The sequence below is a fragment of the Vanellus vanellus genome (genome assembly GCF_965231255.1).
Source record: "Vanellus vanellus genome assembly, chromosome: 1".
NCBI lineage: Eukaryota > Metazoa > Chordata > Aves > Charadriiformes > Charadriidae > Vanellus > Vanellus vanellus.
In genome coordinates this window covers 152694250-152718610 of record NC_138905.1, presented here as the reverse complement: position 1 = coordinate 152718610, position 24361 = coordinate 152694250, and the positions used below count along the sequence as shown (strand labels likewise).

Here is a 24361-nt window from a genome sequence, read left to right as displayed (position 1 = left end):
GGACTGTTGCATTTTCTGATTGAGATTCTTTTTGCTGAAATATAACTTATCAAGGAAATATTTTACAAATACTAGGAAAGCATTAGACGTTTTGTGTAAAAATTTAGGGTTTAGCCCTTCCCGACTTCACAAATGCTCGGGCAGCTGTATGACCCTGAGTCATAACAACTTTAGACAGGAGATACAGTCTAATCCTCATTGGAGTTCCTATGCATCTAACAAGCATTAGTTCCCTAAGACCTGCCCTCCAACAGGTTATGCAAGATCGGGTTCAATTCTTTTTCGCTTCCACCATTTACAAAATTTCTCAGGGCTCCCTAAACCTCAGCATCCCAGAGGCTTCCTCATCAGTCCTGAAAGCACATGGAGGATGGAGGAGAGAGGCTTGCGGAAAATGCTATTCCTCCTCCCATTTTTTTCTCTGGACAGTCAATTAATCAATCATCAGCCTAGTCTTCCACCCAGTATACCCAGTCTCCATGTCTAAATACAAAATTGCTATATATTGCACATATATTTTCTATGATACATTATTCCCCCAGCATGTTTGCCACAACTTCTTGAGATCCTTCGGGCAGATCAGTAAGCTCTACTACTATTTTTAATAGAACCAATTTTTTTTTAAAAAGGTGAACAAAATAACACAAGTCTACATGTAGAACTAGAAGCTAAAGCACATGCTACAAAAGCTTCATCCGTGTAAGTATTTGTATGTTGTGGATGAAGTTTGTTGTCAGGAATGTCAGCGAAGGCTGAAGGAAAGAAGAGACAAAAGTTTAAGAAAGTTGTATCTTCTGCATATTAGTAGTAGCACATGTTCCAAGATCCTGGTCCTTTCTTTAAGGTGATGGTAGAGGATAACTGCTGCCCAGGGACCAGATACGGTCTGCAACTTCATTTAATGGCTTATAATCAAAAGAAAATGTTTTCATATTACTATTGCACAGCATTAAGAGGCATACTAATGTGCGATTCATCAAAGGGATTTTACTGGCCTGCTCAGCACTCAACCAGGAAGAGATTTCCCATTTAGGCTTCATATGTTCTGAAAGTTTTGACAAATCATGTAAAAGGCACAACCTTAATTCCTAATCACTAATCAAAAGTAAACTACATCCACTTTAATTCTGTATGAGAGCAGGGATTTACTGCTTTTTTTCCCCACCTTTAGTTAATTTATCTGAACACTTTAGAGAACTGCTTTTTTTAGAGAGCACCTATATACTCATTCCTTTCTCATTATTTATCATTAAACCATTTCATTATTTTCCCAAGAGTACTCAAACTTTAAAATACCACAGGCCCTGGCAGGGTCTTTTGGAACAGTCACTTTGGAATATCTGCAGTAGCCCTTAAACCAGTCAGAGGAGTGTTGGCATAGTACCAGTTGTTGTAGCAGTAGTGGTGGTAGTAGTATGTAAGGAAACTTTTAAATGTGGCCTAGAATTACAAGGAGAAGCTGATCCCTGGGATAATTCTGCAAATTACAGTAGAACTCCATTAACCTAGAGTTAGGTGTCCATAGATTAAGAAGCAGAAATTATTAAAATTTCATGATCCGAACCCAGGAGAAATGCTTGCACGGATGCCTTATATATAGACAGGTAAACGTGTCTTATTTACAGAGAGGTAAGTTCATTACAAATGCAACCTTCACCCAGATATGCTGTTTTTCCTAGAGCACAGTATTTCCAAACCACAAAGTCAGTATCTATATGGATGTTATCTGGTTGTTCTGACTGGAGCTTCAAAACTATGAAAAAGCTCGGTGAAGATCTCCTGCCCCTTCCTTGAGGCTTTCTGTGGTCTTTTTAATTTCATTTCGCTTTGTTGTTTTGCTCTCTATCATCAGCGCTTCCAAACTCAATAGAAGAGAAATGCAACATATGCCTCAGAGCAGTTTGCACTATTGATAGCACACAGCAGCTTACCTGTTTAACAGCGTAAAGGAGGCGACCGTAGCAGTACATCATGACCATCACCGGGACGACCAAGCAGAATATGAAGAGACAGATGATATAGGATGTGGACTCGGCTGACTCAGAGGACCAGCGTACCGAACAGCTTGTACCCGCACCTTCTACCCCATAACTGCTCCAACCGATCAGAGGTGGCACAGTCCAGACCAGGGAATAAATCCATGAACCACCAACTGCCAGCAACGCCTTCCGATAGTCAGCGCTGCGCTTGTTGCACAGAGTGAGAGTGCTGTAGCGTTCGTAGGACAGGACAGCCAGGGAGATCAAGGACACAATGCCTGCAATGAACCAAGCAATTAAAATGCTTACTTCCATTATTTTGCACTGTATCCATTAAAACCCCCCAAAATGAGATGCTTTTCTGGTTATTACATTATTGGAAGCAACAGTGAAAACTATTTCCATTATTGTCTATGCTTAAATCCTCACTGGACCTGGTTGTTCTGTCCACCATGTCAAATGTTGATAAACTTGTATTTATCTTGCATTGGAAGTTTTCATACTTGAGAGCTATTCCTCTTCTAGGCAGGTTTTCAGATTTAGCTGTTTTAGTATTACCCAGGGGAAATCCTTTTTCTACACGAACTAACAAAATGTGGAAAGATTACCTTGCAAAGAAATATTAAATTCTTAACATCCATGAGCATTTTCAAATATTGCATTGACTTTTTTATATGCAAAAATCTTTTTATTCGATATTGGGAGCCCCAAAATGAAAGAAGCTTTTGCACTTCTGCCCCATGAGCTAGATATAGCTTCAGTTCTTACCATTCATATACGGAAACAACAGAAAACCTTTGGCATGACAGTGATATGGCAGGTTGTAACTTTAATTACAAATACATCCCATAAGCAAGTTATACAGTTAATATTGAGCCCTACGTGTCAGAGATCAGTTATATATTCCAGTGGTAGATTTAAAAATCTGGGTTGTAGGACATTTCCACTCTCTTTCAAGGTTTGGGGTCCCTCTATACAGATCTTTATGGATTTGCATGGCAGGTTCTTAGTGATGACTCAATGGGTTTTTTTTCCTATTTCCTATGTTTTTGTTCTCCTTGCAGCTTCCTTACAGTTCTTGGTGACACAACACTGGATACTGCTTCCCAGGATTTATGACAGAAGCAACTTGTTGGAAGAAATTTAACATAATTTTTTCCCATGATTTCCAGGCCCCTTCTTTTTGGTCCTGTAAGGTGAAAAAACTGAATAGACCTATGTCAGTCCAGCTCTTTCCAGGATTGGTTTTTTTTTTTCTTGATCCTTGCCATTAGTAAGCCAACTATCAGTAGCATTGAGAAATATCCTGCCAAAATTCTCTGGTTTTGAGTGGTACCTACTTCCAGCAAATCTGATAACAGAAAGGTGATCTTCAGGGAATGCACAGCCGTAATCCATTTTTCCCCACTTAACTGTCAGCTTCCCTATAGCTCCTTCCCAGGCATGGAATGGAGGTGAGTCAGAGAATACCCTGGGGATAGCACTAGTTTATCCTGTACCTGGGCAAAACACTCCACACAGGGCACAGTAGGATATTCCTCCAGGCACAGCATTTTGCATCTTTTGCCCCTATAATTCAGTAACTCGTTTCCAAGTTAGCTGGATACAGCGCAGCTATTCCTGCCATCCTGACAACAATTTGCAATCACTTTGTGCAGAGCTGGGTATGGGCAAAGGACCCAGGGGGAACGCAAGCACTGCTTGCTGCAACAGGATGTCTTATTTCTTACGGGAAGAGAAGGCAAAAGGGTGTGAGGAGAAGCCAACTTTTGATGAATCATAGAATCAGAGAATTTCTGAGGTTGGAAGGGACCTTTAAGATCGTCAAGTCCAACCATTAACCTACCCTGACAGAAACCACTTCTAAAACATGTCTCTAAGTACCACATCTACCCTTTTTTTAAAGGCCTCCAGGGATGGCGAATCCACCACCTCCCTGGGCAGCCTAGTCCAATGTTTAATAACCCTTTCAGTGAAAGAGTGTTTCCTAATATCCAATCTAAACCTCCCCTGACATAACTCGAACCCATTTCCTCTTGTCTTATCACTTGTCACCAGGGAGAAAAGGTCAGCTCCCACCTCTCTACAACCTCCCTTCAGGTAGATGTAGAGGGTGAAAAGGTCTCCCCTCAGCCTCCTCTTCTCCAGGCTAAACAACCCCAGTTCCCTCGGTCCTTCCTCATCATATTTGTCCTCCAGACCCCTCACCAGCTTTGTAGCCCTTCTCTGGACATGCTCCAGCACCTCAATGTCCTTCTTGTAACGAGGGGCCCAAAACTGAACGCAGTACTCGAGGTGGGGCCTCACCAGTGCCGAGTACAGGGGGATGATCACTTCCCTAGTCCTGCTCACCACACTATTCCTCATACAAGCCAGGATGCCATTGGCCTTTTTGGCCACCTGGGCACACTGCTGGTTCATATTCAGCCGGCTGTCCACCAACACCCCCAGGTCCTCTTCCGCTGGACAGCTTTCGAGCCACTCTGCCCCAATCCCGTAGCGCTGCATGGGGTTGTTGTGACTCAAGTGCAGGACCCAGCACTTGGCCTTGTTGAACCTCATACCACTGGCCTTGGCCCATCGGTCCAGCCTGTCCAGACCCCTTTGCAGAGCCAACCTACCCTCAAGCAGATCAACACGCCCGCCTAGCTTAGTGTCATCTGCGAACTTACTGAGGGTTCATTCGATTCCCTCAGGCCCCAGCAACGAGCCCCGGGGGACACTACTTGTGACCAGACACCAACTGGATTTAACTCCATTCACCACTACTCTCTGGCCACGGCCATCCAGCCATTTTTTTACCCAGCAAAGAGTATACCTGTCCAGGCCATAAGCAGCCAGTTTCTCCAGGAGAATGCTGTGGGAAACGGTGTCAAAAGCTTTGCAAAAATCCAGGTAGATAACACCCACATCTTTTCTCTCACCCACTAAGCGTGTCACCTTATCATAGAAGGAGATCAGGTTTGTCAGGCATGACCTGCCTTTCACAAACCCATGCTGACAGGGCCTGATCACCCTGGTCTCCTGCACGTGCCGTGTAATGGCACTGAGGATGATCTGTTCCATGACCTTCCCAGGCACCAAGGTCAGACTGACTGGCCTGTAGTTCCCTGGATCCTCCTTCTGGCCCTTCTTGTGGATGGGTGTCACATTTGCCAACCTCCAGTCAGCTGGGACCTCCCCAGTTATCCAGGACTGCTCATAAATGATGCAGAGTGGCCTGGTGAGCACTTCCGCTAGCTCCTTCAGTACCCTTGGGTGGATCCCATCTGGCCCCATAGAGTTGTGCACCTCCAGGTGCTGAAGCAGGTCCCTCACCATTTCCCTTTGGATTAAAGGGGCTTCGTTCTGCTCCCCATCCCTGTTTTCTAGCTCAGGGGTCTGGGTACTCAGGGAACAACTGGTACTACTGCTGAAGACTGAGGCAAAGACGGCATTAAGTACCTCAGCCTTTTCCTCATCCTTGGTCACTATGTTAGCGGCCCCATCTACTAGAGGACAGAGATTATCCTTAGTCCTCTTTTTATTGCTAATATATTTATAGAAACATTTTTTGTTGCCCTTGAAAACAGAAGCCAGGGGGCTTTGACCATTCTGAATTTTTCCCTACATAGCCTTACTAGAAGAAAACATCTTTCTTGGAACAAGAGCCTACTAAATTATTTTCTGTATATTACTGGGAAGTCAGACCTAAAAAGCAGATACACTCAGAGCTGTAAAATGACACAGCTCCACTAAATTCAACTGAATTATATAGTTTGAGTCTAACGTTAAACCTATTTTAAGGCTAGACTATTTTAGAGACAGTGGGGACTTTCTGATATACACATCTCTTGAAAGCCCTGGCATCAATTCACATTACACACATATCTCAATATAGAAAAAAAAAATAGTGGATTCTGAATTACAGACTCAAAACCAAAGGATCTACCACTCTCTTCTCACTTCCAGCCCACACTTATTTATCTTCACTTCCTTAGCATTGCCTCTTTTCATGCTTTTATCTGCTTGACTAAAGACCTTCCTGCTATCAAAAACATTTATCTCATGTAGGTACCTAAGGCAAAAATCCAGATTTTATATTTGAAACTTAGGCCTCAATAAAGTGATATAGATCTATTTCTGCATTTTAGATTAGACCATCATGGACTAACAGAAAAAAGTCTTGGGAACAAGAAACCTCTCCCCTCCCAGCTGAGTGCTCTACAGCAAGGTTATATTATTCTTGCTCTACCTCTGATGGCAACTGAGGGCACCAGTTGTCCCTATTTTGAAGAGAGACCAGGTGAGGCATACTTTTATTGAGAATATCCTACAGTCCCGTGGGTGCCATGTTGCCTAGAAAACCCAAACGAGGTGTTCAAACTTCCCGAGCCCAGGGCCCTTTGCTGCTTTAGCCATTGGGCTCTCAGGTCTAGCCTGGCTGCCAGCTCTGTCTGCTCGTCCCTGTGGCTATGCTACTGCCCAGCAGCATCATGTATATTGTCACAATTTACAGCATTCGTTTACACTTCTTCACATTTTTGCCTACTGCCTAACATGAGAAAGACACTCAGCTTTTCTCACGCTGGTATTTATGACGGATGGTTTTATGGAGTGGCTCTGAAGACAACAGGCCATGAATGCAGGATTGCTTGCTTTGAGTCAAAGAAGAGCCCTGTCTTTAACTGGCACAGAATTAATGTTCAGTTATTAAAATAAGACCGTGGAGATGTCAGTAAAGAATACATCAAATATTAGCAATCAGAAAAAAACCACAAAAGTTTCCTTTAAATTACAGCAAATCGGTTTTCTTCTCTGCACAGAAGGAGATTGGAGACTCTTAATTACACATCTTGGCAGGAGCCATTTCATCTTTACTCACCTTTTATTATTGAGTTCCACTGACATGGCAAAAACTACATTTTTCTCTGGATGACAAGAACTGCGATATATAGAATCCCAAACCACAAAAGTTCAGGAAAAAAAATCAATATTTACCTTTTTCTTTTTGTGACCATAAGACTTCAAGGTCTATGCTATACGTGAACTTTTTAATAGCACTGAAATTAACACCACTGTGCACTGACTTCTAATGCTTTCAAAACAAGAAGGGAAAAAGAGGAAAGCCCTGAAGGGGTAGTTCATAAGAGATAATAAAAATTAAAAGAATTCAATGTGGCTTATGTGTTTAAAATATACTAAAACAGGCTAACTATTTACAAAAAATTACAAATACTTTGAAAGAATGAAACTGGTGCTCTGAAAGACAAAAAAAATATGAAATTAAGAGCCATTAAAAAAAAAAATCAACTTTTTTTTCCAATAGTGAGATACATTCAGTTGAATTGGCTGCAAGTAATGAGAAAATCTATTACCCAGGTGAGGAAGAAACAAAAACAACAGAGGCCACAGCAACCCTCTCTCAGTCTACTTAGTACGACCTTGCACAGTGTACAAAGGCACAAGATGTGCCCCAACCCTCTATGCCCCAACACTGCAACTCATATTAAATGAGTCATAGAATCATAGAATTGTTATGGTTGGAAGACACCTTTAAGATCATCAAGTTTAACCGTTAACCCAGCACTGCCAAGTTACCACTAAACCATGTCCCTCAGCACTACATCTACAGGTCTTTTAAATACCTCCAGGGATGGTGACTCAACCACTTCCCCGGGCAGCCTGTTCCAATGCTTGACAACACTTTTGGTGAAGAAATTTTTCCTAATATCCATCCTGAACCTCCCCTGGTGCAACCTGAGGTTTTTTCTCTTGTCCTATCACTTGTTACTTGGGAGAAGACATCGACCCCCACCTCTCTACAACCTCCTTTCAGGTAGTTGTAGAGAGCGATAAGGTCTCCCTTCAGCCTCCTTTTCTGCAGACTAAACAATCCCGGTTCCCTCAGCTGCTCCTCGTAAGTGTTGTGCTCTGGACCCCTCACCAGCTTTGTTGCTCTTCTCTGAAAACAGCTCCATCCAACACTGCTGATGAAGGGCCTTCACCTTAACAGGGAAGCCAAGACTGGACAAAACCAATATGGGATGCACATTAAGAAATGACCCTATTCCAATATCGTGGTAGATTATCAGCTCCAATGTCTGTTTGCTAAGAATATCCTCAGCTTTTTAATTTAAAAAGTAATTAGGTTTTTTTATTATCTCTCCTTTATCAGTTCAATAGCTGAATCCTGGGAAGATACCACTATCAATTATAGCTGATACACAGGCCTAATTTGTTGGACTGAAACAACATAATTTCATAACAAAAGCAAAACCAGCATTTTTATCGGTATTTAGTTTGATACTGGGTGGAAGTAAAAATCAGGGATCAGGTGTGTAACAGTTAGTGAATGAGCTTCCAGCAAAAAACTTGATGATTGCCTTGCCCTTTACATGCCTTTCAATAGCACTCAGTAGGATCTTCTCCATGATTTTTCCAGGTACTGAGGTTAGACTAACAGGTCCATAGTTTCCTCAGTGTTCGCTCATGCCCTTCTTGAAATCTGGTTTGGATGAAGTAGAATAAAGTTTCTCACTTTTCATTGTGTCTCCCACTTTTGTATATCAGAGTTTTCTCAATGTCATATGCACTTAACCATTGCGGCCTTTGCCAGAAATCCTGCAGTCGCCTGGTATTCTACTTCACACCCTATCTACTGCAGTTATAGGAGTTAGTGAGAATCTCATCTTTAAAACAAAAAGCAATTAAATACTTCAGAATTATGGCTGAGGAAAAGACTTGAATGTAATCTCTGTAGGATTAATAACCAGAAAAGAAATTTAAAAAATTTATGTAAGTTATAAAAAGATGAAAATAATTATAATTTTAAAGCTAATCACAATGCTTTATGCCAACATTTCATTCTTATTTTGCAGCAACATTTATGATTGGGTAGAACGCATATATTAATTTCAAATGAGTAATGTTTTCTAAAAGGCATTAAAATTAAATTTAGGAATTGCACATCTAAATAGAATTTGCCTCCAACAAATATTTAGGGCCTCAAACTGGTACCTAGTCAAATAACTCCACAGGAGTCAATCCCGGTGAGAAATGTAATTTGTTCCCCCAACATTGCATGCATATACAGGAACAAAGATGAGGTTCTCACTGAACACTACTGAAAGATGACATAAAAATCCACTGCATATTGCATTACAGGAACAAATAATTATTCAAAAATTAACCATGGAAATAAGTGACTTTGAGATGTGCCGTCTGAGGCATGAGCCTTTTCTACACAGCAATTAGTTGCAGTGAGGAGAGTGCAAGAAATTCAATTTCAAGTCATAAACCAGGACAGGCATCCATTTATAAGACTACCATCTGAGACATTATCTAGTATTTACTTTTATTTAAAGTTCTGTACATTTCTTCCTGGCAGCACAGCACTGAGTATGGCTCTAGGTGAAGGACACAGCAAATCACTGTTTTGCTCCCTCGAGTGTCAACTAAGAGCGTTACATTTTTGTACTAGTTTTTGCTGGGTTTCACTGCTCACTGATGTAGTAATTGGAAACGGGATGCAGCTTGCCAGTGGTCTGTACGTTATGAAAAACTGAGAAGCCCAGAGATTCAGCCTACACTGGGTAAATGTTTTGACTACTGACTTATGTATATTTGCCCTGTTAAAGCTCCTGAAGGTCATTATCTTACGTCTTGATTAGAGTCCTGGAGCGTCACAGTTGCATGACGGAGCATCACTGTTGTAAAACCTGCGTTGTATTCTGATTATCAAGGACCAGGCGCAATGAAAAGATGACACAGGTAAGCTTATGCAGGAGGTTAGCTTAGCTTAGGCTTAGCTTGGAGGAATGCAACAGCACCTTCTTCAACAAGACATGAATGGAGCGAATCTAAATCCAAGTGCTCACAAAAGGTCAATATGATTTTATTGCACCCCATCTCCACGCAGGTTGGTTTTACCCACTCACAGTCATTCTCTCATACCTGTCATCCCTTCACACTCTCACAATCATAAGCACAAAGGTCTGTGTTCAAGAGATCTGTCCACGATCTCATTTGTGTAACAGGGAGGGACTCTAGCTATCAATTTGTCAAACATCTCGCTCATGGGTACCTCCCTAGCAACAAACTGGGTTTTGGACAGAGCTTTCATATGCTTTAGGAGTCCACTGTTATAACGAAGTTGTCCATTGCTTACAAATCCTGCCCACATGAATGTTGGTATGTCTCAGGCGAGGCTGCTGCTCCCTGTTTGCATTTCCTCATGTGGAAAGCACGTCCGCCTGAAATGTACTCACCTGCATGAGCACCACCTCTTTCGCAGTGAGCTACCAGGCAAAGAAACGTCAGGTGTGACATGCTGTACCCTTGATGCCACAGTCCTCTCAATGGGGTGCAGGGTCCTCTGCTGACGGGCTGTTGTGCTATGCTTTTATTAGCTGGGAACAGTTTTCTTCGTCACCTGCGCAGGCTGTTCTTCTAACTCTTCAGCAGTTTCTTCTGGCATTTATACCCATTTCCCTTCACACATCAGCCATACCAAACTCAGTTACTCCACGCAAGTCCTTACACTTCCCAACACCACTGCAGTCCATGGCCAGGCCAAACACTGCTGCTGAGACCCAGCCAGGGCGAGATTCAGCTGCGAGGTTGGTGCAAGGCATGGAACCAGAGTCCTCCTGGTTGTGCTGCTGAGACCTAAGGTGCGATGAAGCACCAGACCATTTGCCAACCACATACAAAACACAGGAAGGGAATCAAGGAGACAGTAAATACTGGGATTCCCATGTACCACCTATGAACCCTGTGCAAACTCCAGAGGAACTTGCCAGCAGCAGAGGTTAACCAACAGCAACTCTGGCCACCGCTGCTCAAAGGAAGGACAGAAGGACGGACGGAAGGAAGGAGAAAACTGTTATGTTGCTGAAGGAAGAGAAAATGGTGATGCTCCATATATTTAGAAAACTCCATACATATATATGAGTGGATACAATACCTATTACTATGAGGCAGCTTTAACATAATGTCCCTGTCACAGACCTGGAAGTGGAAGAGGAGCATGAACCGGCAGCTGGCGGGCTAGGACTCACTGAAAGCCAACCCTTGTACCGCTCCTGTTGAAGCCAGGCCACCGTCTGGTGGTGAACAGTGAACTTGGAGAGACAGCAAGCAAGAAAGAGCACGGTGCAGTACGGACATTCACAGGGAAGGAAGAAGCGTGCTCTGGCCTCTGCCTAGAAATGCTGTGTTGGTAAATACCAAACACCAGCAGCAGATTTGTTCATAAGATCAGCATCAGTGATGTTATTTGTCATATGTAATATAGCTGCAATCCCTTCCCTCCAGTCCCTCAGGTTTCAGTTGATAAACCTGCTGCTCCATTAGCTGGAGAATACGCTAAAATGCTCTGTGGCACTATGAGATGCAGATAAGAAAGATGTAACAAGAGCAGAAGGGTTTTGTGACTAAATGCACCCCAAGTTGGAAGTATTGGGGAATCCTTTGTAAGGTACTCTTCTGCTGTTTTTTCTGGCCGACGTCTTTCATCTTGCCCAAGGACTTAGAGGTAAACACAGAACAACAGCAGTAAGAAAGAGCCCCCTTCAAACGAAGGCTCTTACTACCTCAATTTTAAGGTTTCAAGTTTAATTCCAAGTTGTGCTACCGAATGGTATTACATAAATATGTTATTGAGTTACACAAAACTAGTTTGATCAGTGACTCAGTGCTGTTTTCAAGAGAAATAACTTGCCTGAATTTAAATGAGAGCATTTCTGTTAGTTCTTTACAGAAATAAAACACTCCAGACATGGAAGTGAAACATAAACAATTTAAGCAACTTAAAAAGCATGACCTTTCCAACATATTTGCACTTCTATATCTCCTTAGAAGCCTTTCTGAAAACATATCCTAATATCATCCCTCAGGGAGTGTACATAAAATACCATTTTTAAGCCTAGTATTCACAAGAGAGGTTTCAAAGCAGGAAGAGGAAAATAGCAACAAGCTCTCTTTCTAACGGTAGATTAATCTTCAGGCGAAATATTTTCAGCTCTGGGCCAAAGTACCTAACACCCGCCACAGCATCAGAGACTTTTTGAGAGTGCACATATGGAGCAATTTGTTCTATCATAAGCTTTGATTCCATTTTCATGTACTAGTTAATGTTAATACTAGTAAGGAAAACAACTGACCCCGGCTTACCTTAAAGTCAAAGCATTTCTTCCACAAAAATACAGTAATTTCCACGACAGCAGTTGCTGCTCTCAGAGACTTCCTTGCAGGTGAGGAGGTAAGAATATTATAATGATAAAAGCAGAAACTTTCAAAAGCTGACTCACTGGGCAGAAAGGGGGGAGTATTTCTGTGTTTTGTTGACCTGATCACTGACCTCCTCATAGCATATTGCAAAAAATCAGAAGCTACTGAGATGCAGCATCATGGGGGAAGAAAGAAGAAAACTTGTTAATTGTTTAAAAAAAAAAAAGTTTTCCATTTTGCTTTCTGGCTCTGAGTCTTATAACACACATTTGACTCCTATGGACAAGGTAGGAAAAAACCTGTCTCATCTACAGTCTCCAGTGACATTCTGCAGGCTACATCTCCTCTTCTCGCGTGATCATAGAATGGTTTAGGTTGGAAGGGACCTTGAAGATCATCAAGTTCCAACCCCCCCTGCCATAGGCAGGGACACCTCTCACTAAACCAGGTAAACGTCCAGCCTGGCCTTGAACACCTCCGGGGACGGGGCCTCAACAACCTCTCAGGGCAATCTGTGCCAGTGCCTTACCACCCTCAAAGCGAAAAATTTCTTCCTAATGTTCAATCTGAACCTGCCCTCTTCCAGTTTAAATCCATTCCCCCTGGTCTTATCACTACATGCCCTAGTAAAAAGTCCTTCCCCAGCTCTCCTGTAAGCCCCTTTAGGTACTGGAAGGCCACAATAAGATCTCCCCCGAGCTTTCTATTCTCCAGGCTGAACAGCCCCAACTCTCTCAGCCTCTCCTCATAGGAGAGGTGCTCCAGCCCTCGGATCATCCTCGTGGCTCTCCTCTGGACACGGTCCAGCAGGTCCATTTCCTTCTTATGTTGGGGACTGCAGAGCTGGATGCAGTACTCCAGGTGGGGTCTCACGAGAATGTAGTAGAGGGGCAGAATCACCTGCCTTGACCTGCTGGCCACACTTCTTTTGATGCAGCCCAGGATACGGTTGGCCTTCTGGGCTGCGATTGCACACTGCTGGCTCATGTTGAGCTTCTCATCAAGCTTCTCGTGATACCAGAATTGCCACCAGTGGCAATAAGAATGTTGATCAGCATGCAAAATCTGGGATAGGCAGCCCAGAATGAAACAAACACAGCTAAACTAACAGAACACAGTGAAGTTTGCTAGGTTAGTTAACAACCTCCACAGCCACTGGGGCTAGTGGAAAGTAGCATCAAATAAGCAAATCTGAGAGAGAAAGAAGGAAGGGATTGTGAATATGGAATTTCATAAAACCATTTTTATCAAGGTTTCTGTTTTGTTTTTTATTTTTTGAGAAGAGGTGCACAAATGAGTATTCAGAAGGGATGCAAACAGGTCTTTAGAGTGGCAGGTGTGTGGCTGCTATTCCTCCCTCACTAGCCCCCAGAATGTTACCCACTTTTTTCCTTTTCCCTCCCAAACAAACAAACAAACAGATACATATTTTATGGCCAAAATCCAGCTGCCAACAGATCTTGGCAGAAGACCCCGAAGATTTCCAGAGTTAAAAAGAAAGCCCGCTGAACCCAGAAGACTTTCCAGAGTTAAGATGAATAGGCTCAAAGTGAGCACTGGCTTTGGTGGACAACCAACCAGTACTAACCTGACTTGCTTGAACTTTACAGCTCAGTATCTACACTTCAGCGAATAAACAAATCACAATAAATCATTTTAGGATACAGCAAAATCACAATGTGAATATAACAAGTCCTGATAAGTTCAGTGCTAATATAAATGGTATGAACTGAGGAGGAATGCATGGATGCCTCAATAACCAGCAGAAGCAGCTGAGAACGGAATGTGCTTCCAAAACAGTGTTGGCTGTATTTGGAGATGCCTATTAAATATTTATAGAATAAGCACAGAATAAACGGTCAAAGCAATCAAATATCCTTGCATTTGGTGAACCTTATTCTAGTTAAATGATCCCACATTAGTGACCAGATAACCACTTCCTTTTGATTTTTAAGGCATTAAAAGCACTTCTACTGATTTGAAATTGAGAAAATATTTCCCACAATCACTTGTTACACATTAGCATTTACAACCAGTCTTTAAATGCTGGCAGTCTAGACTTTCAAAATACAAGCTACTTCAAATATCAACAATGCACTTTGAATAGAAGTAAATACACCAATCGCTATTTATCTAATGCCTGTAATTATTTGTTTTCCTTTGCTTAGATGACTTGTAGTCGTGAGTCCATTAGAGCAGGCAATCAGTCCTTTCCCTAAAGAATTGTCTTCCTGCTTAACTCTAATGGGAGTCACAGTTTAACTTTGCGCTTGAAAGAAATCACTGCAAAATCACTGTTACATCCAAGCCTGCTGGGACAAATACGACAGAAAATATTACCGGTCCTGTTCAGTAAATCTTTCCTGCTCTTTTCTCAACAGTCATTTCTCTGTTTCCTCCTTTGTACGACATACCCTTCCTTTTGTGTTTGGTGATATCTTCAATACAGACAGTATGCATTACTTTTAATAGTAAGGAATTCTCTTTTTTTTTCTTCCTTTCTTCCCCCCTTGCTGAATTTTTAAATGTGTATATGTTGTGCTTTAAGGGTGATATTAATTCTTAGCTGTATCTTGTGACTTAATGTGCATCACTGAGTAGTACTATGCTTTTCTGCTACGTTATTAATATGCTGATCATCATCGACCAACCAACCGACAAACAGCTACTCCCAGTGGCAAAAATATAGCAAAGAATTCCTTGTTGCATCTCAATGATACCATCACAGTACAAAAAACCCCCACGAATATTCATTTCAGTCTCACTTTCCATATGTTACGCAGGATCCCTTTGCATTCCGAAAAGCAGGCTACCACTTGCAAATTCATCCCCTAAATTGGCTGCCACTGTATCAGTATATTTATCCAGCCGCCTTAAGGAGTCAGAATAAGGAATAATGTCAGCACTAGATGGAGCTCCTGTACAGCAACATCTCAGGAGAGGTCTTAGGGGCTTGTGTGCCTGTGGAAAGCAGGGATGGATGTTCAGTGCTGGCGTTGCGGGAGGATGCACTCAGGGTGGTCAGGTACACGGCAGCATCCCTATGCTCACACCCACGCTGTCCTGCGGGACCCCCATCTCCTTTGCTTTCCAAGCGGAGGGAGAGCCCTGGGACGGGCCTTCATGCTGAGCATCCGCACAGATGTAACACGTAGCACACAGTCTCAGGGTTTGTCTACATATGTGATATACCACCAAGCAACCTAAGAGGTGAAATCACAGTGTATTATCACCTGCCAGGCAGGGAGCCAAGCTTCCACCAGAGCACAGCCAGCTAACTCCCTTCCTATGAGCCTCTGCTTTTTCACTGAATGCAACTGCCTATTTTTAATAATAAAGGTATATTTCTAGAGATTTTAGAAGCATTCTATAATCTCCTTTTTTTGGCAGTTACCAGTCCTAGAGATGGAACACGCTACAAATATTTCCTCTTCTGAGTCAAGTTTCTTCAAAAGGTTTAGCAGTCAAATTGGTTTTATAATAACTAGCTATTAACTGGTCAATAACTAGACATATCTGATAACATGAATGCGCTGCCGAAATATGTAGGCCAGTCTTTACACTGCCCTTGGGCCAAGAGTTTCTTGTGCAGTTTACAACCCAACAGCTTCACATGCTATGGTGGGATGAAAGACTGGAGAAGGCCGCTCCTATCTCTATCCAAGATTACTTTGCTGGCTAAAGACCGTGCAGTGAGGAGGAGTGGTATTCTCCGTTTCTTAACCCCTTAGAAGAACCTTAGAAGAGGAAATCTTTTGCTACATCCACTAAGAACTGGTTTGCAACTGATGCAGACAGAAATCCTTTGTGGTACGTTTCATCCAACCGATGTGTCTAACCTGCAACACTGGATAGAAATTACACTAGAGAATATAGTAGTGGGTTTATAAGGAAGGAGGTGCAATGTTTTGGGACAAGCCACCATGGCTACTGTGGAAAGAAGCCATCCCTCACTAATTCATTAGAGGTCCTGGGCAGTGCCATGCAGACAGGGGTCATACATTCGATAAAGCCTACTCGGCTTTCTGAACAGCTTTGACTAGCCCAAAGGCTCTTAAGGATAGTAAGCTGCCTTGCAATAACTGAGATATTCACGTGGATAAATAATTGATTAGAGGCAGGAAATAAAGAACAGGAGAAAATAATTAGTTTTCTCAGTGGAGACTGTGGCCAGCAAAGTCCCCTATGGATCTGTGCTAGGCCCAGGGCTATTCATCACATTAATAAATGATCCAGAAAAGATGGTAAAGGGTGAAGTTTGCTGATTATACTACACCGAATAACTCAAAATCAACAAAAGCTGTCTGCGAAGTACTGCAGAACAACCGCATGAAACTGAGTCACTGAGCAGATGAAATGCAATACTGATGTAAACTGCCATATGTGGAGGAAAACAGTCCCAGCTTTAAATACACAGCGATTGTTTCTGACTGACTTCCTGCTCTGCAAAGAGAGTTATGATAGATAGCTTTATGCAAACCACTTCCACTAAGCAGCAATGCTCAGCAGCATTTAGAAAAGCAAACATCAGGGATTATTAGAAGAGGAGAACAGAGAAAAGAGGAGAAAATGGGAAAAGGTGGATGGGGGAAGGTTATTTAGTCTTTCTCATCAGACAAGAACTGGGTTTTCAAACGAAATCATCAGGTTGCAGACTCAGAATTAACAAACAGGAGAAGGTACTCTCTTTTGCATAGTACGTAGTTAATAAGTGGAACCCCTCGGCATATTATATTGTGCATACCAAATTTTTGCAGGCTTCCTGAAAGCAAGTGGCCTGGGAGAGAGATCCAGGAAGACCTATTAGACTCAGCAGCACTACTTCAGGGATGAAGTCCTTACACCACATACCACAGGCTGCTGGGACTATGTACTGGAAAAATATCATTGGATGCTGCTTATCCTGAGTTATCCTAACATTGAATTATCCTAACGTTAAGTTCAGCATTTTAGAAGCTTAGCTGGGCAAAATTTTTGAATAGCAAAAACTTAGTATGGATATACACTCTCCTTTGCCAGGCACAACTATTGTTTAGTTATTAAACTGATAAGAAGAAGCAATTACAACACAGTAAGAGGCCGGTACCTGCTTGTATCTACTATTAATATTTCTTTCACAAAGGTCTTAGTGCCCGCAACCCCAGAAAAAGTATTAACACTTGTAAAACTCCTACTTGTTCTCATCCTCAAATTCCTTGTTAAACACTCCTTGATGCACTGACCAATAGAGAAAAACTGTTCTATGGAGCAAACCAGATGGTGGCACATCTACTGCTCTTATCACAAAGAATATTAAGCTATGGCTTTGTCTTGCCTCATAACCTGCTTTCTACCCATTAGAAAAAGTCCATTTAAATCCTGACTGGCATATTTATTTGGCAGCCTTTCATCCTTCTCTGATGCAGCTTTTGCCTCTCACACGGATACTAATTAGAGATACACTTTCAGTTTTAAGAAATACACACAGTAAAGCAATCCTCGACACTCTCACGCAGCCATTGCTGGACCCAGGCCCTTTGTGCTGCCACATGCTCTTTCTCTGAAAACTGGTCAGACCAAAAAAGGAGCAAAGTTTGGAAGTTTGGATAAATTAAGGCAAGCTGCTGGGACTTTTTAGAAAGACTTGCAATGGAGAAGAGCTGCTTTGTGCATGGTAGTCAGGGTACAGAACATACACATAATACACACCCACGTACCATTTAGATATTCCACCTTTTCATTAAGAGGCAGGATTTGTAACTCCTCATCCCTACCATATTACTTCCTACCCTAGAACTGTTTCTAATTAACTCCTGCTGAACTCACAGAGGGGCAGACGGCTCGATCAGCCTCCCGCGCAGCGCTCGCACTCCCGACCACCACGCCAGATCCCCGCTCCAGGAGACTCTGCCTTGCGCTGCCTGCTGCGCAGCACACGAGCAGCTTGCATAATTTCATTAGGGCGATTAAACGTGTCAGTGTGAAGAGGTCCCCTGGTAACTTCATAAACAGCCTGAACGCAGAACAGAAATTACCCACAAAGCGTAAATTTGGCAAACAATAATGCTTCAGTGTGCGTACGCACGCAAGAATTAAATCTAATGCAGACCCAACCATATTCAGCCACTGCGTGTACTAAAATTTTCATAAGGACAAGTAAAAGGGGATTATCTATGTTTTTGTAAAATTCATACCATTTCTTAGCTCAAAGCAAATCTTGCCAGATGTTAGCGTGCTATTTCAGTACTATCTCAGAGGTCTGTACTAGACTCGGACAACACTTAGATATCTAGCAACAAAATGCCACATTTGTGAATTAACTAATGATTATGAATCTTAGAAATTGTTAGAATCCTAATCTAAGCAAAATTTTACATTGCTGTTGATTTTTAAAGATGATCAGGCTATTCCTTATGAAAATTTTTCACAATCAAGTCTGCTTTTTTCTCCCCTTTTTTTTTCTGATAGTTATTTGGTCCTGAACAAATTTCTATTGTTACAAATCTCTACAAAAATAATTCGGCATAAACCAGTTTCCATCTATTGACTCATCTGAAGCCTGTTCACTTTGATACCTTCTTCCCATAGTTATTTACTATTTCTGCTCTGGATTGCATTAGTGAAACCAATAGAAACAATAGAACAATAGAGAAAAAAAAGAAACAGAATAGAAAATACAATTGGAGAATGACACTAGAAAATCAGAACATAGTAAACGTCTGCCTCTAATAAAACACTGCAAAATATATGCAAAGTTCTACAGCTTACCCCAGTAGGTCACTAGCTTTCTGCATTGTGGCTGCTATACTTTCGGAAGGAAAGAGCAGAAGTTTGTATCCGGCCACAGGATGAGATTGTACTTCCAACATATTGGCATCTGTCTGTGAAACGGGTTTAAGAAACCTCAAACAGGAAAATAAAGTAATTTCGCCATATTTGGGGAAGAGTTGTTGCCTGAAATTGCCCACAGCAATCGAGCCTGATGCTGATAGCCGATGTGAGAAACCTTCAGCCAAAGGACATGAAGTCTGGCACTGTCATAACACCACAGTTTTACAGATGGTGCCCAGGTGACCTTGATTAGAGGCATTACTGTCTGGACCACCAGATGGGAGGTCTGAGGGGTCTCGGGCATCCCCAGGGAACCCGAGGCTTCACCCTTGTATGGGGTAGATGCTGGGTCATCTGCCTCCCCCAGTCCACACCGGGACAGCACAGAGCGGGGCGAGAGAGGGGTAATCAGGTCCCAAACCACTCGAGAGTCAAAGCACAGGGACGCTTCACAGAAAAGTAAGGGTGGGATGTTAGGGGAAGGAAGCTGCTACTGGGGTGGTGCTCCCTTGCATTTGCTGTCCGCAGGGATCAAATGTCCATCCTGCCTGTATCAGTTACAGAAAAAATGATAGCAGCCAGAGGTCATTTTGACTTAGTATTAAAAAAATAAAAACAACCAAAAAAAACCCCAACAAAACCAAACCCACAAACCTTCCAGTAACAGGAGGCATTTGTATTACTTAAGTAGTGAATTACATTAGCTGTGAAATCAACAGGAACAATAAGTGGTCTGTGAACCAATAGAGGCTGTAGTTTATTAACTTATTAGACATTTCCTGAATCTCGGGTTTCAGAAACAGTTTCTCAGCTGGTGCTGATACCTAGAAAAATACAAAGGTAAACAGGATAGCTCCAGCTTTCAAAGAAACTTATTTTTCCATGTCAGTACAGTCTTTTAACAAAAAACTGCAAATACTTTTCTCATCTTAATACACATTCCTAATCAAAAAAGTGGCAGACACACTAACAAAAAACAAAAACAAAAACAAAAACAAAAACACAAACAAGCACACACACACACACACCCAGTGATTACTTTAAGTATGAAGTATTGGCCACAGCTGAGGAAAAGGGGGGGGGGGGGGGGGGGGAATTGCTAGTTATTACCTATTATTGTGTCATTATTTGGAACTGTGCCAATCCTTTTTATCACTGGAAAGCCTGTAGTTATTCATTTGCTTACTAGACTGGAAGATGTAGCATTCTGCTTAAATGCTTCCTAAAAAGAAATGGACATAGAAAATTACTATCATCAGTTAAGAAAAAGCCACTAGGTGTATAACTTGGATTTAAGTAGCCAGAGATAATATCGTCTCTCTGGTATACTTCAGCAACTACAAGGAAAGTTTAAAAGTTTTCAAAAAAATTATCGAATTCTGTTCAGGTGTGTCAGCACGCAGATGGTCTTAAGAGTTACTAGAGTTTATTAAACCCAAAGTTAAACAGAATATGATTTAATAGCCTTTCATAAGAAAAGTCCATTGTCCTCTAATATACTTTTTTGAACTGAATATTGCATATTTACTGGGCTCTAATTTCTTGTATTTTACTCAATGAGGGACCAGAAAGCCGGCTACATTTTAATAACATATTTCTTCCCATGTGCATGGCCTGACTACCGGCACAGCTGGTTTTTGCTTTTTCCTAAAGTAATAGAAAAACCAACATCAGGCATAGCAATGCCTGGGTTAATGCTGTGACCCAGGATTAGGGAAAAGGACCTGCAAATGCAAATGATTAAACTTAACTCTGACAGAAATGCTGTTCCATCATCCCGAACACAGCTTAAAGCCATGACCTTTTAGACTCAATTCACCATCAGGATAATTTTGCAAGAAATCCGATGTGGTCTTTGCCTTTAAGCTCCTATTCCAGGTCTCCGTGTAAAGTGATGTTATTTGTGTACTTACTTCCACAAAGTCCTTAGCAATCTGCAACACGTGGCCATAGCGTAGAGCAATGTCCCAGAACCAAAAGTATGCAACTGGGCCGCAAGCACAGCCGCTCAGTAAGGAAGCATCAAACGTTGGCAGAAATTTGTAGTCACTTGCACATGCACAGAAACAGACTTCAGGCATGGGCAGAACTTTTTTTTTGTATATGGACAGATGACAACTGTGCACAAAAAATGCCAAAGAAGTTATCGAGTTCCTTACAGAATTCTTCTGTCCTTCTATCTCTCTTTCCAAGAACACGTACACAAGCTGCTGTCTACCCTTCACTGATACCTTGATATCTCTGCACATGTTCCACTGTTTTCTTTTGGCCAGGCATTAGGAAAATAGACTCTACATTGTCATAAAACAAAACACAGCAGAGAATGTTAACGATGGCAGCCAAGGGAAAATATGAATGACTCAACCTACACATGGCTGCTGGTGCAAGCTGAGGGAACATGGGGATCAGCGACCTGTTCAGAGCACGCTCCAGCTCCTGTTTGAGCCATGTGCTTGAATTTCTGCTGTGCTGAAAGCTGGGAGGGGTGAGGAGGAGGGAAATGGGCAGGTTCTGGTGCACCCTCCAGTCCCACCACAGTATGGCATGGAGACGGGGCTCAGCTGGGGCTGCCCAGCCCAGGGGAGGCAGAAGCAACCATGCCTGGTGATACAGACACTGACTGAACACCACAGGATCTGACTTAACACTGTTAGCATCAACACCCATGGTCTGCAACGACTTAAAAACATGGGCAAATTGAATGAGACATTAGGCAATGCTCTGCCGTAATGAAGGCAAAACCTTCTTTTACACTAAATCAATGTTAAAGCACCTACCACAGTGAAGTCTCTGAATTTCATGAATAATGTTCAAAGTATGACATTAGGTCTTCCGTTTCCACATTCTCTGCATGGCGTGATTCCTTCTTTATCAGGTTTTTCAAAACTTTTGCCCAAGCTGATTCCCTGCTTCAAGCATTTAAATTGAACACAGAAGCCCAATAATTGTGCTCTACAAATTATCTGTAGGAAGAACAGACAGCATTTTCCCTACATGATGAATGTGGGATCTTAAGCTCTGAAAGAAGACTTGAGCACCTCTTCATGGAAACACAACAGATGTCTTCCAAATACTCACTCTTGGACAATGATTCCAAGTGATTTCAACATTGTACCATGTTTAATGCCTATAAGAACTAGAAATAAACTAAGAACCTCACAAGGTTCAAAAGGCCACCTGGGTCGGGGCATTCAACACAGGCTGGGGGATGAAGGGATTGAGAGCAGCCCTGCCAACAAGGAATTGGGGATACTGGTGGGTGAAAAGCTGGACATGAGCCAGCAATGTGTGCTTGCAGCCCCGAAAGCCAGCCATATCCTGGGCTGCATCAAAAGAAGCATGGCCAGCAGGTCAAGAGTGGTGATTCTGCCCCTCTACTCCACTCTGGTGAGATCCCACCTGGAGTACTGCATCCAGCTCTGGAGGCCTCAGCACAGGAAAGACATGGACTTGTTGGGGCAGATCCAGAGGAGGGCCACAAAAATGATCAAAGGGATGGAGCACCTCTCCTATGAGGACAGGTTGAGAGAGTTGGAGGCTGGAGAAGGCTCCAGGGAGACCTTATTGCAGCCTTTCAGTACTTAAAGGGGGTGTATAAGAAAGACGAGGACAAACGTTTTAGCGTGGCCTGTTGCAATAGAACAAGGGGTAATGGCTTTAAACTAAAAGAGAGAAGATTTAGACTAGATATAAGGAAGAAATTTTTTACTGTGAGTGTGGTGAAACACTGGAACAGGTTGCCCAGATAGGTGGTAGATGCCCCATCCCTGGAAACATTCAAGGTCAGGTTGGATGGAGCTTTGAGCAACCTGATGTAGTTGAAGATGGCCCTGCTCGTTGCGGGGTGACTGGACTAGATGACCTTGAAAGGTCCCTTTTAACCCAAGCTGTTCTTTGATTCTATGATAAACCCAATATCCAGGAAGAGGACACAGAAAGGGGGGGGGGGGGGGGGGGGGATTATAAGCAGAAGTAAGAAAATGAGAGAATGACAAAAGGAGCAATAAGCACCCTATTTGTAAGGGACATCTCATGACTCCAGAGAGGTACAGAGCAAATATCTACCCCTGAGCCTGGGCTCCTTTCATAGCCAGTGGAGATAAAGGGGCGCTTGTAGGGCACAGCTCATATCACCCTCAAGAGAACATCTCAAATACGTCAGACAATTTACATGCTGGCAGTACAAATTTGTTTTTCTATTGATTATAAAAGAGCCCGGGGGATTGGAAAATGTCTGGTTTTAGTCAGATGATTCCCATCTGTCTCAAAAGGGCTCAGCATTTAATTTTTCCATGTGAATATCACCCTCAGAAGTGTATTTAATAATACACCACTATCTCATTGATTAATTATTTAAATAAAAAGAATAGCAGGCTAACTTCAGTTTCCCTAGAGAGGGAATGCCAAAGATTATGTATCTCCTGAATAAGACCTTTTGTGTTGCTATTTACTATACAATCTAACACCTACCAGGTGCTTGAAATAAAGCAGAAAATTTCAGAACAAACCATCGGTTGTAACACTGTATGTATTAAAATAAATAAAGCCCTCTAGGCAATGACAAAAAAAATCTCCTTTTTTAGATAAAGGAATTGTGAGCACCTTTGACCTATTCCGGTTAGTAGGACTCCTTCCCCCCTCCACACACACACACACACACACACACACACACACACACTCACTTTGAAGAGTATTTCTGATACTGAACAACTACCTAGGAAAGCTTGCACAGGTCACATTGACTGCAGTCATAACAGTCTACACACTTCAAACGGAGAATATTTTTGGGACCTGATGCAGAACTAATTTTTTCTTAAACATTACTGATTAGTTGTGCTTGCTATCAGCTTTATTTATAGAAATATCACTTTTAACCCTATCCCAAGCCACTGGAAAAGGAGCTATCGGTGTTCAGTGGGCATGTGAGGAGCTGCTAAGAGTGGTTTTGCACTGGGAGGTGAGTAGTTGCTCTGTCAAGGCTCAGAAACCTTCAGGCTTGAGCTCCTGCAGGGTCAAGCCAAGGGAGAGTGTGTCTTTACTCCTGGAAATAAATGTATCTTCCCACAGAAAAGCCATTCCTTTCACCTGAGGTCTCAACTGCATCTCGTAAGCAGAGCGTTTCCATTATGTTAGAAGTCTGTACTCTAAATTTAAGCACCTTAGTTTAGTGCAGTGAGTCTGAGTATAAAATCAAGGCAAAAGATTAAGAAGAAAATTATTTGTTCAAGGTCACAAGGCAGCTGAACTGTAAAACAAAATCACGAGCAGCTCCATTTCTCATTCAGTGTGTTCTATGGCAGTTTACAAGGGAATAAATCAACAACTGCTTTAATATGACTGAAAAGATTATCTACCTACAT

General features: G+C 42.2%; 1 protein-coding gene across 1 annotated transcript in view; it reads right to left on the bottom strand.

Moving 5' to 3' along the window:
• The window catches only part of LOC309676578 (pinopsin-like), a gene marked incomplete at both ends in the record, with an annotated part of 92253 nt that overhangs the window by 62533 nt on the left and 5359 nt on the right, over positions 1–24361 (bottom strand). Inside the window, one exon of the mRNA XM_082489151.1 lies at positions 1932–2257. Within this exon, the coding sequence (XP_082345277.1) occupies positions 1932–2257 (326 nt within the window). The remainder of the gene's footprint in view (positions 1–1931; positions 2258–24361) is intronic.